The sequence below is a fragment of the Centrocercus urophasianus genome, unplaced genomic scaffold, assembly GCF_019232065.1.
Source record: "Centrocercus urophasianus isolate 14NV4802_14NV808 unplaced genomic scaffold, USGS_Curo_1.0 seq_39, whole genome shotgun sequence".
NCBI lineage: Eukaryota > Metazoa > Chordata > Aves > Galliformes > Phasianidae > Centrocercus > Centrocercus urophasianus.
In genome coordinates, this window is record NW_024884966.1 from 772,001 (window position 1) to 791,889 (window position 19,889).

The window sequence follows — 19,889 nt, forward strand, 5'->3', positions numbered from 1 at the left end:
CAACTTGTTAGCCCATTAATATTTCTTGCCATTTCAAACATAATCAATGTTCCACAGTCTGTTACCTGTTCTGTTAATTTTTGTGAACGTGCAGCACAGCTATAGCTGCTAGAATCAATAAACATTATTAGTGACCTCAAAGATTGCTGTGTTTCAACAGCCACAGCAGAGCAAACTGATGCACTTCTAGAGACTGATGTCTCTCCAGGAACCCAGAGCAGCTTTGCTATTGCTCAAAACAAGTACTAAAAAATAACCCAAACAATCTCTCTGTGAATTTATTCAAATAGCTTAATGATATTAAGGTACTATTATAACATGTTCAACATTTAAATCAGTTTAAAGCTGTTTGAAATTGTTTGCTGGTAGATAACAGAAGTATTCACAGTTTTGTTCCATCTTTCAGATACAAGGGACAGCATTTACTCACACTCCTCAAACTGATATTTGCAGGCATGCCATTTCCGTAATGCCTCACAACATAACACCTCTGAAGTAGAGTTTCAAGGCAACAGACCAAGTGACAGCTGCAGACAGTCTGCTTCCACCTCAGCTATACAGCCACAGGGGAACTGCTCGATTTCCAACCGCCTTACCATCAGATCAAGCACTGATCCAGTGTCCATTTTTGTATTTCTCAGACAGTACCTCTAAAAGATTTTATTCTTAGAGTCAAATAGAAGGTTGTCCAACCACAATGCTCCAAATTACACCTGAGGTTTAAAATGACTTTGCTAAGGGTTTAGGACAGAACAGAACGCCACCTGCATCATCCAGAGCATCCTGTGTTTCTCCGTCATCTGCCAATTCCAGCTCTTTCACAAAGTTAGAAGGAAACAACCCCGACTTGCCGTTCAGTGTTCCGCTCCACCAGCCTTCCTCTACCTGCATGGAAATAGTTTGCATATTACTAACGAAGGAAAAAAGGAGATTTAAATGTAACCATCACCGCAACGTTTAATTATGGCATCAAAGCAATTTAAGAGATGCTTATCCATTGCATTCACACTTCACTTCTAAAACACCGTGAACAATTTTGGGAAACATCAACTGACCGTGGCTTACCTTAAAAATAATAAAATAGCATATCAAACACATAGAAACAGTCAGCAAAAATGAGAGCAAGTAAATAATTTACTGCCATTTCCATCTCTATAGCAACAATCCTGCCATGAGATCAGTCCTACGTCTTACAATCCAGAACAGCAAAACGTTCATCACCTCCCTCGAGAACAGACAGAACATTAGGAATTATTTATTTAACAGGAAAGAAAAGATGGCTCTATTTGTGAAATAAAGAAACCAGCAGTCCAGCTTCCTAAGGAGACTTCTGTGCAGTTTTGCTGCCAGTCTGCACCTTCCAGTTCCCATCAGTCTGATTTCCTCTGGCTTTGCATCTGTTGAAACCTGTGTGTTCTGATAGAAGATAAACCTTTCTGGATGCTAACACTAGAGATGACCATTTGAGGACACCTTGCATTTCAAAATCCTACTACAGGACACCATTTCCACTATAAGGAGGCACTGCTTTGGGGCACGCATCAGTGCTTTCTATTAATTCTACCAAGTTATTTCTGTAACAGGACAGCACTCAGACTTCTGAGAAAAAGGGAAAAAATGACAAACAACTTTGCTGGTCTGAATTCTTTCTTAAAGATCCAACAGTGAAGGCTGTGCACATACCACAGACAAGCACACTATTTGGTTCTGTACCCAGCAAGTATGGAGGAAAAGGCACAAAGAAGAAAGAAAAGGTTTGCAGAAATCATAGAGCTATCATCTGTGCATGTGCCTTGCCTGCACAGCCCACAAGTTCTGATAGCAGAAAAGCCTGGTTAATCAACATACTGCACACAGCTCTTCCCTGTTCCTGAGCCTTACAGCCAGCCCTCCTTGATGCTGGTCAGGTCATTTCTGAAGCCATCTACCTCCAGTCTTCAGCTCCCCATCAATAGGACAGGTTGTGGGACCAGAGGAGAGCCAGGAGGAGGGAGCTGCATTATTTGTCTGCCTATTAGGAACTGAGAAGAAGTTTAACTTTTCTTTTCTTGAATCAGTTGCCAAAGTTATACACAAGCTCATCAGAGCAACTGAATACAGTTCAATCACTGAGAACTGAGCTGGATGTGGCTCTGGGCAGCCTGGTCTGCTGGTTGGTGATGCTGCACATAGCAGGGGGTTGGAACTGGATGAGTGTTGTGAGCCTTTGCAATCCAGGCCAGTCTATGGTTCTGTGATATGAATATGGAAACTGCACTGCATTCACATGTCAATTATACACACAGAAAGGTTATAACAAAAAACAAACAAGCAATCCATATAAATGAATCTCAAGAGGCTTCACATACATACTTTTGAACCACTATTCTTAGTGGATTTCCCTTTTTTTTTTGTTAGTTTTCAAATAAGCAGGTGTGTTCTGAGCACCCATTCTGAGGGACTGATTACTGGACAAGCATTTTCTGGGCCAGCTATCCTCACAGTCCTCTATGGAAGCACACAGCCTTGGAGGAATTTGCTCTTCATTGAAAGCTGCCTAGGGTGTGGGAAAGGGATTAGCAAGGGCACAGGAAACAAGCAGCAACACAAGAACAAAACCAGAGCATGTCCCCAAAAAACAGTTCCTAAGCAGCCATGAAGCCATGACTGCTGTAACTAGCAGCTTCCACAAATGAAGCTAAATATCCAGGAGCACCCCTTTACAAAATGCCCATAAAGGTATTTGTGACGCTGACTTTAGTGAGCAGGTTTACCAAGACACTGAAGCTAACAGTGACTGCTATCTTCATTCTAACAGAATCCCTCAGGCTAACAGAACAAATGGTAGAGCTCAATGGTGCAAACACATCTGGGAGCACAACTACTTCCTTACCAAGAGAACGGAAAGTCACTCCTGGCAAGCACTGGGATCCCATTCCCCTTGTCCCATCACCACCCACCCTCACAAACAGCCATTCCCCCTCCTGTTTACCTGCTCCCCTCAAGCAATGAAAGGCCACAATAAGGTCACCCCACAGCCTTCTCTTCTCCAAGCTAAAAAATGTTCTATTGCTGAGAACACCAAATACTTCCCCCCTACACTTCCAGTACTTTTTGATTCAGGGTGAGAACCTGGGAGAAAGAACTCCGCTATTTGCTTTACCTTCTAACATACTGCTTTAAATGCTAGACTTCCAACATTCTTGTAATCAACAACTAGATGAAATTTCAAAGTCGCTTTTGGCCACACGAAGAAGAAAGCAGCTCTGTACCACAGCTCACCTCCTCACTGACGTCAATCACATCCCCCACCTTGAGCTCCAGCTCATCTTCGTTCTGCGGGAGGTACTCGAAGAGCACTTTGCACTGCCGCTTCTTGGGCTCTGACGGGAGGGAAAGGGAGAAACAACAACACTTAGAAATGAAAGGTGCTTTTTCCTCAGCTCCTGAGGGTCAGATGTGACAAGAACACTTGTAAGCTACCCCCAACAGCCATGAAATATGCTTCTTTTTTTCCAGTTGTGTCATTTCAGCCTATCGCACTATACCTTAGATGCAGCTTGAAAACAATCAAGCACCTCACACTGCTAGTTACAGATGAGCAAATACTACACAGACAGCTGCTAACATGCTATAAAAAAACATGTTGACACAAGCAAGTCAGAGATGCCCCCAGTACTATGAATTTCAACCTGTTTCCTGAGTGAAATCCACTAAAATGACCGTTGGCTGCAGCATTAGCACTTGTTTTGAAACCAGGTCTGCAGGTTTGAGCCTCCTGTCCTTCAGCAGTGCTGAAAGAAGTGACCAATGCTGTGCTCTTCTCCGTGCTCAAGTGCCAATGGCAGCTTTTGCTTTCTTCCCTGTAGCAGAGACCTCGCTAACTTCACAGCTGAGGAACTGCTTGGCTCGCATTTCTGAAACCTAAATATAGTTTTGAATACAAAAACCATTCTTTTCCCAGTGCAAACAGAGTCAAGAAATCAAGCTAAAGCATTAAGGAGCAGGGTTTCACTGGGGCAAAATTAAAATAAGTAGCTATCTGTAGATGTTCACCAGAAATAATTACAACATTTCAGGCATTAAAATAACATGACATCCTAACGGGGGAAGGTGCTGAAGCAGCTTCCAACACCCCCTCCAGCCAGAGGTGGAGTCCACCATCACCCCACCATGCTGCACGTGTGCTACAGCGCTGCTGTGCTCACAGAGTTTATGCTTTTTGCCTTCAAACAGAAGGCTGTGCCTTGAGCCCTCGCCCACAACAGCCAGCATGCTTCTGAAGGCAACTGTCACCAGCAGCAATGATCCAACACACCTGCTTGATATAAAATCATGCTATTTTCTCCAAGTGCTAAGGCTTACGGGACCCTGTGCTAGTATTTCTGTACTCCCTTACATGAACTGATACTGCCTCCCAAGCTGCTCTATTTTGCAGAGGTGTTGTTCCATTTGGGGTAGTATGGTAAGGTTGTGGTTGGACCTGATGATCTTTGAGGTCTTTTCCAACCTGAGCAATTCTATGACTCTATGATTTATTACAAGAGAGCTGAAAGTCTGACCTCAGAAGATCAGAAGACTGTCAACATGCAGTGCTCTCAGTACAGAGCAAACCAGACACTGAGTAACATAGCAGCATCTGAGAGGGATCAGGAAGCTGAGGACCTCAGTGCTGGTGTACAGCTTCAGCTCTAGAAAGCAAAAAATCAGGAAATGAGAACGTGAAGCTCTGTGGGTTAATTTCTAATAACATAAATGGTCATGTTATACACCTTTCTTTCAACTCATCAGCCCAAAATGATTATTACCTTGGTAGTAATTGAAATAAACAGTTATAGGCCCCTACTGCCCCCTACTATGTTTCCAGGGTTCCTTCTCTGGGTGAGATTACTTGATACTAAAAATGGTCAATTAAAAAGCTACAAGGCCATATTTCATATACACTTGATATCAGCTTTCTTTTTCACACTGTAATGCTACTCAACCTAAAAAAAAAAAAAGCAGCTGTATTTCACATCTAGAACTCTCCCTCGCCTGCAATCCATCTTCAAAACAGTGCCTTCCAGCTGTGCTAATTGCCAGGCTGACCTGGGAAGCTCCCCGAGCAGCTCAGGAAGCAGAACCCAGCCTCATACGTCAGGCTGGCTGCCACCACTTTCTTCTGCCCATTTCCAAAGCAATCTGTTTTGCCCTGTGTTTGTTCCGTGCAGGGCAAACCAAACGTAGCACAGCTAAGCACACCTTCAGTATTTTCATTTCCCTGAATAAATGCACTAAACTAACAGAATGAAACACTGCCCAGAGCCTGATGTACAACAGCTGTGTTCAGTGGGAGCCATCCAAGGCCAACACACGGGACGTTCACACACAGCTCAGCCTCTCTGCCACCCCACCAACATCCACCTCTGACATCAAGGGCCAACATAATGAAATAGGAGGCATTACTTTCAGAGCAGCCTTTGCAGAATTACCAATACCTGCAATCCCTGCCTGGGGAAGTTTTCTCCTCTAGTTTTTAGGTGCTTTGATTTAACCACTGGCATTACAACATAGAAACTACAAACACGAAGGCACCAATTTGCACTCCTGACCATCCTAGGGGTTCCATTTACAACCAAAAGGAAGATCACTACTTTTTCCCATACCTCTACTAACTCCATGTTATTTCATACCAGCAGAAACTTACCCAGTAAGAAAAACCTGAACTGGAAAGTATTTCCTCATCAAACAGCCTTGAATTTGTAGCAAAACTTATCTACAGTACATGTACTTACACTACAGAAGTGACCACAGGAGATTTTTAATTACCACGAACAGGCTTTCAGTCCTCATTTGGATACATTACAATATGAACTGAGCTCACATGAAAGTCAGTAGCAACAGTGACTTTTCATTGCCTCCTATGCTCATCAAAATAGCTAGGCAATATTCTCTGGGATATGGAAGGGGTCTAAATTCTGCTCCTGTAAGAATTCATCCTTACTGCCATTAAGAAAACTATATCATCTACCAGCACAGGCTGGCTTAGAATAAAAAGCTTGGGCTCCTGTGTCTCCAGCACATCTTTGAAACTGAGTCAGGCATTAAATAATTAACATTTATTAAAAAAATACTCATTGGCAGCTTATGCAATTGAAAGAACTCTAAACACTACGTACTCTTCTTGAAGCTTTTGGACGGCGGATGAGGCTGAATTCCTCCTGCTGGAAGCCCATAGGTGCAAATACGCTGCACAAGGCTTGCTACATTGCCAGATTTCTCCCTTCTGAGTGGCAGGGCATCATCCTTGGGCTCTTCTTTCTTAACTTCCTGAAAGAAGAGATTTAAAAGATTGAGAGGCCATCGAAATTACCCAAGAGCTCAGTGTTTTTAGTGAGGTACTCTATGAGATTTCACATACTTACCATCTGGTGTCTAATGACGTACTGTACTCAAAAACCATGGCATTCTGCATCTAAAAGTACTAAAGGCCTTTATAAACACGACCCTTGCATGCACCCACATCAGGAGCTGGTAAGTCACGTGCCAAGCAAACTCAGAAACAAAGGCAGCATTTTAGCCATCAACTCCAACCCTTGGAAAAGCAACTTTGGGAAGTCCCACACCACAAGTTTTTAATTGGAAACTAAAAACAAAATACAAATATGAACTCAATGACAGAACCACAGTGTAGTGAGTTAATTAAACAGTGATCACGTACATAAAGCTGCAGTATGTGATAATCTCTGACTCAAAGCTCAGAAGCTTTGAGAAAAGAAGACTGAGAGGGGACCTGATCCAGGTCTATCAGTATCTGAGGTGTGGGGGGCAGAATGGCGAGGCCGGACTCTTTTCAGTGGTGAGTGGAGACAGGACAAGGGGAAACGGCCGGAAACTGCAGCATAGGAAGTTCTGCACCAATGTGCGAAGGAACTTCTGTACAGTGAGGTGACGGAGCAGTGGAACAGGCTGCCAGGGAGGTGGTGGAGTCTCCTGCTCTGGAGATGTTCAAGACCTGCCTGGATGCCGACCTGTGCGACCTGCTGTAGGGAACCTGCTTTGGCAGGGGGTTGGACTCGATGATCTCTGGAGGTCCCTTCCAACCCCTACAATTCTGTGATTCTGTGAAGCTGGTTACTGACAGGATGTAGGATACTGCCACAGAAAGGAAAAGAAAGTAACATGCAGAGAACAACAGACATTTTGCTGATACCACTGGAATTAACAGGAAACAGTTAACATTTCAATTTAGAAGGAATGTAGCAATAGGAACAGACACCTATAAACAAGAAAGAATCAGTTCCTGACAAAAAAGCCACTGAGTAAGCAGCCATTCCAACACATCAGCTCATTCCACAAGACTCTCCCTAAAAGTGAACGAATGCTCTGAGCACAAGAAGAGACCCGTCAGTCAGATCAGTGCTCTGGTCAGAGCACAGCTCCCAACGGCAGCAGTTTGAGATGCTATTTAGAGACAGCCAGCATGCAATCTTGGGCACTTTCTGCTGTCTGACCTCCCAGATCTCCTGATCACCCATAGGGGTTTCATTAGGAAGGTCCATTCCTCCAGTCCCTTCAGTGTCTGCAGACAAATCTAATTCCTTTCTCAGCCCATGATCCCACCTTGGTGATAAATAGCAGACACCCTCCACTAACATGAAGAATCCCACCCTACCAGCTGCTTTAAGTGACACCCTCCCACTCCCCACATGTGCTCCTTTAGTTTAGCACTGCCTCCAAAGCCACGAGGACCTGGATCACGTCCCGTCAGCTCTATCCTTGCAGCTGCAGTCCCTGCCTTGGCAGCTCCGATGTCACGAGGCAGCTGCTCCATCCCCGTGACCATCTATCTATTCCCCCTGCTCAGCAGCCTTCCTCACGAGATCCTGTCTATCCTCGGGCTGCCACTTCACTCAGAGCGAAGGATTTTAGAGAACTGGAAATCACAATGCCAAAAGTCCACAAGCCAATGCTTATCCCAGCTAAGATTTTCCTATAGACACAGCACAGGTCACTTTTTCTTCTATCCATGGCTTGGACAGAAGATAGTTGCATTTACCAACTTCATGCTCATCTACCATCTTTTCACTGCTCAGCTCCCCACTATTAGCACAACGTTTAACTAAGACTGTAACAAGACTCAGAAAATGGGGGTTTCTACCGTGAGATCTTCTCTGCACATCACTGGGAATGCAGAACAAATCTGGTATCAAGGCTGGCTCCTCAGAGATCCCACTGGCACATCACCCTGACAAAGCACCAGCAAGCCCAGTTTACCTTGGCCCATCAATCCCTCTGCAGGGCATTTCTCCCCTCAGGCAGATCAACGCTCCCTCAACTTGGTGCTGTCTGCAAATTTACTGAGGGTGCTCCCAATCCCCTCATCAAATCGTTAATAAAGATGTTAAACAGAAGTGGCCCCAGTACCAAGCCCTGGGGGACACTTCTCTGGGCTGCTGACTGGATTTAACTGCTGACCACAGCGCTTTGGGCCCAGCCATCCAGCCAGCGTGTCAGCAGCAGAGCGTGCGCCCATCCGAACCGCGGGCAGCTGGCTTCTCCACAGGGATGCTGTAGGGGAGTGCCAAAGGCCTCACTGGAGTCCAGGTAGACCACATGGACAGCCTCACCTTCATCCACTAAGCAGGTCACCTTGTCATTGAGTGAAATCAGGTTTGTCAGGCAGGATCTACCATACATAAACCCATGCTGACTAGGCCTGAGCCCCTGGTTGACCTTTAACTGGCCCATGATGGCTCCTGAGATTATCCATTCCCTAACCTTTCATATTCATATAATCATATATCCATATATTTTGAATATTATAACATTCACATATTATCATAGAATCATAGAATCACCAAGGTTGGAAAAGACCTAAAAGCTCACCCAGTCCAACCGTTCACCCATTCCCAACAGCTCCTACTAAACCATGTCCCTCAACACAACATCCAGCCTTTCCTTGAACACCCCCAGGGTCGGTGCCTCCACCACCTCCCTGGGCATCCATTCCAGTGCCTGACCACCCTTTCTGAAAAGTAATACTTCCTCATGTCCAGCCTGAATCTCCCCTGCCGTAGCTTGAAGCCATTCCCCCTGGTCCTATCACTGATGACACGAGAGAAGAGGCCGACCCCCAGCTCACTACAACCTCCCTTCAGGAAGTTATAGAGAGCAGTGAGGTCTCCCCTGAGCCTCCTCTTCTCCAGGCTGAACATTCCCAGCTCTTTCAGCCTCTCCTCATCAGCCCTGTGTTCCAGACCCCTCACCAGCTTTGTTGCCCTCCTTTGAACACGTTCCAGGGCCTCAATATCTTTCCTGCAGTGAGGGGCCCAAAACTGGACACAGTACTCGAGGTGCAGCCTCACCAGTGCTGAATACAGGGGAACAATCACCTCTCTGCTCCTGCTGGCAGCACTGTTTCTGATGCAAGCCAGGATGCCATTGGCCTTCTTGGCCACCTGGGCACACTGTGGGCTCATGTTCAGCCGAGCATCAATCAATACCCCCAGGTCCTTCTCTTCTTCACACTTATCCAGCCACACCGCCCCAAGCCTGTAGCGTCGCCTGGGGTTGTTGTGGCCGAAGTGCAGGACCCGGCATTTGGCCTTGTTGAAACTCATCCTATTGGCTTCAGCCCAGCTCTCCAGCCTGTCCAGGTCCCTCTGTAGGGCCTCGCTACCCCCAGGCAGATCCACACTTCCAGCCAATTTGGTGTCACCTGCGAATTTACTGAGGGTGCACTCGATGCCCTCATCGAGGTCATCAATAAAGATATTGAAGAGGACAGGCCCCAGCACCGACCCCTGGGGAACACCACTCACAACCGGTCGCCAGCTGGATTTGACTCCATTCACCACCACTCTCTGTGCCCGGCCCTCCAACCAGCTCCTTACCCAGCCAAGAGTGTATCCATCCAAGCCTTGGGCTGCCAGCTTCTGCAGGAGATGCTGTGGGAGACAGTGTCAAAGGCTTTGCTGAAGTCTAGGTAGACCACATCAACAGCCTTTCCCTCATCCACCAGATGGGTCACTAGATCATAGAAGGAGATCAGGTTGGTCAAACAGGACCTGCCCTTCACGAACCCATGCTGCTGGGCCTGATCCCCCAGCACATGCCTCATGATCTCCCTCAAGACAATCTGCTCCATCACCTTCCCTGGCACCGAGGTCAGGCTAACAGGCCTGTAGCTCCCCGGATCCTCCTTACGACCTTTCTTGGAAATGGGAGTCACATTGGCAAGCCTCCAGTCTTCTGGGACCTCACCTTATTATTCTTATTCATATATATTCGTATTTCAAAACAACAGAAACAATACATATATACTCATTAATATCATCTCAACACTCAAACAAGAGCTTTAACACTGTAAAAGACATGCATGGATGGATGAAAGTACAAGAAACGTGCCCACCAGGATGCAGCTCTACTGCTTTCTGGAACGCTAAAAGCCTGAAAGCTCCTGACTGCTGCTGTCCAGATGGAAAACAGAACAGGTCTGGACATCTGCTGGTGCTTTCAAGCACATCATGAACTTCACAACTAACAGTTCTGGGCACCCAGTACTTCCCAGAAGGACAGAGCAGAATAAGATTTCCAACAGCACAGTTTTTCCTCTCGCTCATTTCCATTACAAAAGGATGCCTTTCAGCAAACAGCCAAGTCATCCTGCATCTGCTCTCCCTCATGCTCAGAGAATTCTGCCCTTAAGCTCTCAAGTTTTGCACAGATTCTATCCTCCAAGTGAAAGAAGGACTCCAAAAAAGAGAGCACTGTGACCACCTCCCATTAAACACCCACCTGGATGCCCGCCTGCACGACCTGCTGTAGGGTACTGCTGTAGCAGGGGGTTGGGCTCAGTGACCTCCTGAGGTCCCTTCCAACCCCTGTGATTCTGATTGAAGCAATCCTAACAAACACATCACTTTTCGGCAGTGCACTCATTTTTGAGGAATTATTTTCAAGGAGGAGGTGCAGGAAGAGTAAACTTCCATCAAAAAATCTCTGACAAACACCTTGAGACCTCACTACAAATAGCAGCCACTGCCATCAAACCAGGCTGAGGCGTTTGTCAAACACCCCGCTAGTTTTGTGGGTTTGTTGCCTCCTATTTTTTTTAATAAAAAATGTTTTGATTCAAATTAATTAATCTGTGTTACATAAACATGTTAAGTACATTGTACAGTTTAGGAAGGCTGCTCCAAAAGTAACGCCTCTCATTTTATGATGTTGGATCACAGTGCCAGAGGTGGATGTTGCTGTATGGCAGTAGAGGTTGAACCTTCCCACCAATATTCCTTTCCATGTTGTTGCTGTGTGACAGATGGCAGCAGAGGGCAGGCTGACACAGTGGCGTCTGCCATGGGAGTGTAGATGGAGCGAAGAAGTGGAGCTGAACTCCTGCATGAGGAAAGAATGGCACCCACTGACACTGATGCTTTTTTCCCCCCAATGAGTGCAGCATACAGGTTCTGATTCACTGCCTGTGAAAACACACAGCTCATCGTGGTGACCATATTTAAAAATAGCACTTTGTAGCTGACTATGTGCGCTATCAAACAGTGTTGTGCTCTTTGTATGTGCTGTAGTTTCCATGGAAATAAACTAGACAGAGGCATTAGTTTCAGTGCAACCTATGTAGATGTGGCCCAAGACAACCCCTGTTCCCCCAGCACAGCCCAGGCAAGGCTGGACATACATGAGTTAAACAGTTTCTAGAACACTCACCACTAGGGAATCTATTCCCTGTTTGCACTAATGCTGCACTTTGCACAGCATTTCACAAGATGCAACTGCATGCATTTTGTGAAATGGGGGACACAACAAAGGAAAGGTGCAGGGGAAAGACCAAGATGATTATGGGCTAAGAACAGGGCAGGCAGCTACAAAACCATCTCTGCCATGAGCAGTAAAGCACTGGATGTCAGCGACACTGGAATCCAAGAGTAGGTAGTGAGTGCCATGGGTGAATCAGGAAGCACAGTGAGCACAGCCTCATGGAAAGCTGCTTTGCAATGCGAGGAGGAACAACCAGCGCACAAGAGCCGTCACTGCAGCAATTAGCAAGAAATCCATCCAGACAAGATGAGGAAGGGGCTGGTAAGCAGTGCATGGATAGGTCAGCAACTGCTGTTTCAATATTTAACCTACTAACCTTTAGAATATCCCTGTAAAGCAAAGATTTTGTTACTGCCAACGAGGAACTGAAGCATTAATTATCCTACGCCAGGGCATTAAAATCACATCAAGGTGAAGCAAATTCAAGAATCCCTGTTTTCCACAACTGCATACCACCATACCACAAACCTCTACCTCCTATAATTTCTCCAGCAGCAGGAAACTGCTCTAAATCCATTTCCAAAGGCACATATCAGGATGCTCTCAACATACATAGCACCCACCGCTTCCAGCAATTTCATACTCAGCACCCGAGGCTGGATGTGGCTCTGGGCAGCCTGGTCTGCTGGTTGGTGACCCTGCACATAGCAGGGGTTTAAAGCTAGATGAGCATTGTGGTCCTTTTCAACCCAGGCCATGCTATGATTCTATGATCACTGTAACCATTCTGACCTTTTGGACACTTTGAGATTTCACAAATCCTTTCTAAACAAGACATATCAATTGGGATCACTGAAAATGGACACTAATTGATTCAAACTTTTATTAATAACCCTATGACAGCTGCAATGCTTACATCTCTGCCAAAATAACAGTGCGCACAGGTCTGAGCTCAGCATTCAAACCAAAATAACACATCCCAGTTACTGCTATATCTAATCTGAACGTTCCCCAAACTGCCAATCACTGCCTTCAGAACAAGGAAGGGGTTTTTCTTGTTTGTATTGCTGCTTGAGGCAGACATGATATCTCAACAGAGCCTGCATTATGACAATGAAAGCTTTCCAGGACACTTCAGCCCATTCTGAGATGAGGCCACCACTCATTGTCAGCCAGCAAAAACAGAGTCTGACATTCACTGCAGCTGGAAGTTTTAATATTCATATTATGCCAACCCACTACAGCAAGGGGCTTGTCAGCGTTTCCATGAGCAACGCAGACCTCATGCACGTATGACTTGGCAGTACGAGGTCAGCACAGCAATCCCAGCATCAAGCGCTCAGCCTGGGAGCAGCCACCCACTTGTTCTGGTGCAAACCACAGCACCAGCTATAAGGGCTTTCCCTGTTTATAATCTCCATTAAATGCATGTGTCACATCCCTTTCAAATTGCTGACACCACACAGGCTGATAATGTAAAATCGTGTGCAAGTTCACCTCCACAGCAAAAAAAGATCAGGGCAATCCTAAGCCCACTGCTTGCCACACAAGGAATGACTGACAATGCAGAAACCAGGTCAGAAGCCTGAAGGGACATGAGGGATGGCTACAAATTTAACCTGCTCCTGAACAACAGGGCACAAGAAAGTTCATTATCCAACAAACCTAAATCCTTAGCTAGATTCTTCAAGAATAAACATTACAACATTTCAGTTCCCCATTCCTTCTATATGTGCTGTTATACCAAGAACAATAACCTTTTTACATTATTTCTGATGTAAGCTAAGAAACATCAGCTTGTACAAAAGCTGCACACATTTCTGTTGCTGGCTGAGCATACTTCAAAGCGAGAGATGTTAAGCAGCAGCACAGTACATAAGGAGAGGGAGATGAAGAGACACAGACCTAAGTGTCAGAGCCTCCAGACCATCTTCTCAACTCTTTTCCTGTCTGTCAGAACAGCAGTAATGGTATTGTCTATTCCTGGGCTTGGAAATGGAAGTTTTTGACTCACATTCTATGGGTAGAAAATAAGGAGATTGAGAGCAGAACCTGCCACTCATTGTAGGGAACCAGAAGCAATTGGAATGAGCACATTAATGGATCCAGAGGAGGGCACTGAGATGTCAGAGGGCTGGAGCAGCTCTGCTATGAGGAACGGTTGAGGGAACTGGGCTTGTTTAGCCTGGAGAAGAGAAGGCTGTGGGGTGACCTCATGGTGGCCTTCAGTGCTTGAAGGGAGCGGATAAACAGGAGGGGAAACGGCTGTTTGTGAGGGTGGATGGTGATGGGACAAGGGGAATGGTTTTAAAGTGAGACAGGGGAGGTTTGGGTTGGATCTGAGGAGGAAGTTTTTCATGCAGAGGGTAGTGAGGCACTGGCACAGGTTGCCCAAGGAGGCTGTGGATGCCCCATCCCTGCAGGCATTCAAGGCCAGGCTGGATGTGGCTCTGGGCAGCCTGGGCTGCTGGTTGGCGACCTGCACACAGCAGGGGTTGGAGCTGGAGGAGCGCTGTGGGCCTTTGCAAGCCAGGCCGTGCTGGGATTCAGTGAAACAGGCAACTGCTCTGTCTGTACCACCTCACCTCTTCACCTTACAGCAGCAAGACTGCTTTATCAAAGACTAACAGCACATAGGTGTGTCACTGTGTACAGATGCAAAAAAACACAGCCACATACAGACGTGAGTCAAAAACTCTGACCAAGTGCAATGAAACACGATGGCTCCTGGAACACAAAGCCTTCCCCTCTAAGCAGTTCAGAGCCCACCACCCCCTGCCTTCACAGCCCCAGTGACAGCAGCAGATTGGCACGCACATGGCAGCTGTAACACTTCAGCCTCCTGAACCAACAGCGTCCCTTGGATGATGGATCCCATTGGAAGTATGTTTTCTCATCTGAAATGCAAGTGCCCACAGAACACCAGACATGAAGTATTTAACCGTGGCAAGGAAAGGAACACAAACAACCTGCCCTGTCCTTCCGTCATGCCTGCCATGAACTGAAAGGACAGATGTAGACAGTTTATGAACACAAATAGCTGAGCTGCTGCCTGAACTCTGTCCCTGGAGCTCTTTCCATCACCCAGCAGAGGAGCTCCGCTGGCAGCTGGCACAAACTGCAGCAACCCGGAGGGTTAAAAGTTATTCTTGAAAACAGAACCCAATCACTTCAAAGATGAAAGCAGTTACAGTTCCCTGAAGCACTGAAGAACGCTCAATCCCAATAACCTTTGTTTTCCAAGACAAGTTACCTCGTGGGCAATTTCATGTGTCTCAGGGTTGATTTATCCCTCCAGTTTATGGCTGAAGGAAGGCAGCTTCAATCCTCAGCTTCACATCTTCCAAAACTGAAACTGCTTTATATTTTGACTTCCATGCACCTCGGTTAAACGCATTTCAGTTCAGGACTGTGAAGCTAGAAGGAAAGCTACCAGCTGACACGAACCTCCAGTAGCGTTCACAGGAGTTACAGAAACAAACAGCAAATTGAGCAGCTGGGGTTCACAGCCCAAAGCCTGGCTCTAGCACAGTCAACCAGCAGCCCCAATAGCCAAATGAAGAACCCCACATTGTAGGATTCTATGATGCAGGCTGGCAGAACAGCACAGGTAGACTCACACAAGTTATCACACTGCAAGTTTGCAAGTGTGGTTACTTCACTCAACCTCATTAAAAAAAAAAAAAAAAAAAAAAAAGCAAAAGAACAGATGGAACATCAGCAGTATTGGGTGTGTACATGTCTTGATTTATCTGACATGTGAGAACAGACTGCTGTGACAGTGCTGGGATGCACAGCCAGAGATTCCCTGGATGCAGCAAGCATTACATATTAGCTGGGTAACTGACCTCTTTAATATCTTATATATGGTAATTGCACAGTACACAGTTAATGCAGTGATTTAGATTTCTGTATATAGAAAAAGGTCTAAACTTAGACTAAGCTTTCTGTGCATCTAGCTAGTTATTTCTGACCCAGCTACTACACGCACTCTGCAGTTTACTTAATTGTAGCTGCAAACTCCATCTGACGCAACATGCTCTGCCTACAAACTTCCAGCCCTTGGAAAGGAAGTTATAAAATCACACACAATGAAATTAATTAAGGAAGGGCAGAAGTGCACACCGTTTCATGTGGTTAAAGGAGTAACCATTTGCACACAACAGTTTTCCTTTCCAGCCCTCTACGCCTGACTGCAGCAGCACACATCCAAGAGCACGCAGCTCCACCAGCATTCCATGGGCAGATTCATCTTTTTTGGAGCACAAGACTGCATACAGTCAAACACCTGGATAACTCAAACACAAACAATGAGTGCATTCAGTGGTGCTCACACATGCCAGACACCACATTTTCTCCTGCTATCCTTGAAAACAGCACCTCAAGTTCCTTTCCATGCCAGTTCTGCCACTGATACACTATATAGGAGTTACCATTCCTTACATACTCTTGTCAACACTACTTCGAAATGCAAAATAGTAAAAGAAACACCAGTGCACAGAATGGTTTGGGCTAAAAGGGACCTCAAGGATCACGAAGCTCCAACCCCCCTGTGCCATGCAGGGCCACCAACCTCCCCATTTCACAGCAGCCCAGGCTGCCCAGGGCCCCATCCAACCTGGCCTTGAACACCTCCAGGGATGGACGGGGCATCACAGCCTCTCTGGGCAGCTGTTCCAGCACCTCACCACTCTCACAGCACACAACTTCCCCCTGACATCCAACCTCCAGCTGCCCTCCCTCAACTCCAAACCATTTCCCCTTGTCCTGCTGCCATCTCCCCTTTCACAGAGCTGACTCCCCTCCTGTCTGCAGGCTCCCTTTAGGTACTGCAGGCTGCACTGAGGTCACCCCGCAGCTTCTCTTCTCCATGCTGAACAAGCCCAGCTCCCTCAGCCTGTCTTTGTAGTGGAGGTGCTGCAGCCCCCTGCTCATCTCTGTGGCTCCTCTGGACCCTCTCCAAAAGCTCCCTGTCTTTCTCGTACTGGGGCCCCCAGACCTGGACACAGTGCTGCAGATGGGGCCTCACAAGAGCAGAGCAGGGATGGACAATCACCTCCCTGTCCCTGCTGGCCACCCCTCTGCTGATGGAATGAAATAATGCACACATTTGCACCTTACACAAATAAAGCAATACGATCCCAGTGTGAAATCAGTAAAGATATTACCAGCAAGATCTGTTGTGTCCCTTCCACTGCCAATCATGGCACAAGAACCCTGGGCCCCCAGGTACCACAGAGGCACCCACAAGCACTCGTGCCAGGAGAACACGTCCACAACAGAAGCTCTGCAGGGCAGTTCAGACCACATGTAAGCTCAAATCCACCTCGCAGCTTTGCTTTTCCAAACTATGTGAGACAGGCTGCTTTACAGAGAGACTTCACAAGGTCTCACCTTGCATAAACCCAAACATTTTAACCACAAATCAAAGTCATAGAATGTCCTGGGTTGCAAAGGCCCACAGCGCTCCTCCAGCTCCAACCCCTGCTGTGTGCAGGTCGCCAACCAGCAGCCCAGGCTGCCCAGAGCCACATCCAGCCTGGCCTTGAATGCCTGCAGGGATGGGGCATCCACAGCCTCCTTGGGCAACCTGTGCCAGTGCCTCACCACCCTCTGGGGAAAAACTTCCTCCTCATATCCAACCCAAACCTCCCGTCTCAGTTTAACTCATTCCCTTGTCCTATCACCATCCACCCTTGTAAACAGTTGCAGACAGAACAGACATAAGCAGACACAGCTGTAGACATAAACAAACAGAAGGATCCATGTAAGCAACAGTAACCTGCGATGAGCTCTATCCTAACAAAACTACTACACGCGACTGCATTTGAAGATCACTGGCTTTATGTGGCAGTGTGTTTCGTCTTCTTATTTCCTTTTTTGAAACAGATTCCCTTCCATCACAAGCAGGCACACACAAGCCATTCACCTTCACACCTGTTCCGCTGTTCATTCAGACACAACAGAACAGACAAATAGTTGAGAGCTCTCTCTCAGCCCGCAGTGGCAGTAATCCCTGCTACCATCCCACTCAATAGCTGGGCTGGGAACAGCCTGGGCAGCCCTGCCTGGGTTGCTGCCCTAAACCAGCGCAGTCCCACCGAGCGGCTCGCCATGAAGGGTGCCCTCCAGCAGCGCTGGTTCCTCCAAGAGCTGGAAGGAAACCAGCAGGAATCGTGGACTCCACACAGGTGCCAGTACCACATCTCACAGTCCCTGCTGTACTCCTTATCAGGGCAAGCAGAGCCTGCTTGTGGCCGTCATTTCTCATGTGCTCAGCACTGAACCCAAAATTGTGTAACTTTTAATTTTACATATTTTCTTTTTGAAGGGGAAAAAAAACGCAGCAGCTTCTTCAAAGCAAGAGCTGCTTTCCCACCAAACCAACTTTCCTCTCCCCTCACCAGGAAGCCAAAGAAGTCTCCATACCACTAAGCCTCATCCCCTGGCAAGCCTTATCTGTGCCAATTTCCTCAAAACAGCAGAAAAGAAAGGAGAAAGCTACATAAACCAAAGCATCCCTTGACTGCTAGGATTGATTTATTAGTGTATGTTTAATTTTTAATTTTCTCCGAGCATTACTTGAATGCAAAGAATTCAGACTGAACAGGTGTCAAAACACACAGCCTGGTGTGACACACAGCAGCAGAGCCAATCTGGAAGTGCTGGAAACAGGTATGCATTGTATTGCATTACTGTAACAAAACACACTCCTGACTTCTGTCCTGAGGACCCCCACATCTGCTTCCTAACTGCACGGCCCATCACACAGACATTAAGTACAGACGTTCATAGTTATTCATCTGTTTTGTCAGCTGTTACTTCACTAGTTGTAAGAAAATGCGAATTAGGCAGAGCTGAGACAAAAAGTGCCTTTACCTTGCCTGCAATCCTTCCCAGCTCCTGGCCCTATGACAGTTCCTGGTTATAGATCTGGGTGAGGCCCATGTGCTATTTTTGCAAAGGAATTGCAGAGGACATTGCTGCAGTTAAAGGAGCTTTCAGGCAAAGCTTCCTCACCGGCTTGCAGCACGCTGGGGACCTTGCACCATCTCAGCCCCGAGGCAACAGCTCAGCTCTGCTATAGCTGGAACTGCTCCCAGTGAAAAGGGTCGGGTAGAGGAGGGCTCTGAGGCAGAGGGGTTTGGGTTGTGTTTTCTGTACACCGACAGGCACACAGACCAGGAAGCTGAACAAGAAAGCAAACAGCCGTTGTTTAAAGGAATCCTTCACCCAAGCACTGTAACTGACTGCAATTCCTGCCCGTCTCTGTACACTGGAAAGAAGTTCACCTAAATCAAAACCAAGCCATTTTGTTACACAAACAGCTCTAAGACAGAGCATAAAAAAATACATTAAATGTGACCTAAAAAAAAATATCATACAGCGACCGTAGCTTTTTAAATTCATGCTGCAGTTCACATTCATTTCTCCAAAACACAAAATCAATGTATTGATTAAGAACATACAGAAAATAAAGCAAGCTTACCACTTCCAGGGACATATTTGCTCGAACACACCCTGTGTTCTGCTTTTTTTTTTTATTTCAGAGGAGGAAGAGAAGAAAATGTCGTAGCGAGCAAAGTTCAGGGGCTCACTAACCTGAGCAAGACAGCAGCACGGTGCAGGGCAGCAGCTGCACACACCTTGCAGGCAAACAGCACTCTGAGCAGCAGCACAGCACAGCCCTGCTGTGCACAGGTGGACACGCAGCACGTGCGTTAGGATCCCAGCCCGCTCCCCACAGTGCTCCCCAAGCTCAGCCCCTGTCTGCCCTCGCTGATGGAAGCTGTGAGTTAATCCATCCACTGCCCCTCCCTTGTTTGAAGCACTGCCCCACGCTTACGACCCAGCCAGTTTTACTGCCATGAACAGCAGACTCACAGTCTGGCTGCAAAGATAAAAGCTGCTCGTTTTGTTTCCATTATTATTACGATGCTAAAAACCTTTTCACTGTGTATAGACAAAAGCTTTCTCAAATAAGTGGACGAACAAACACCAAATCACTTCCAGCTTAAGGCAGGAGTTGGAGAGTGAATTTTCCATTCTGCAGCATCTCCCGCTGCTCTGACTCGTACTGGACACAAATGGGTGTGGGTACGTTTCACGATGATGAATTTAAGAAAGGAAAAGCTACTGTCAAAAAAAAGACA

At 46.6% G+C, this 19,889-nt stretch overlaps 1 protein-coding gene across 4 annotated transcripts in view; it reads right to left on the minus strand.

Annotated features, from left to right (window-relative positions):
- LOC122167792 (CD2 associated protein) overlaps positions 1–19,889 on the minus strand; it is a 65,075-nt gene that overhangs the window by 22,412 nt on the left and 22,774 nt on the right. For 3 of the 4 annotated variants that reach the window (XM_042832605.1, XM_042832604.1, XM_042832607.1), the window contains 3 exons: positions 6,138–6,288; positions 3,262–3,362; positions 765–885 (listed from right to left, as the gene is read on the minus strand). In XM_042832605.1, coding sequence (XP_042688539.1) covers positions 765–885; positions 3,262–3,362; positions 6,138–6,288 — 373 coding nt within the window. Of the gene's footprint in view, positions 1–764; positions 886–3,261; positions 3,363–6,137; positions 6,289–19,225; positions 19,318–19,889 lie in introns of those variants that run through there. The other variant, XM_042832608.1, reaches the window with a different exon arrangement.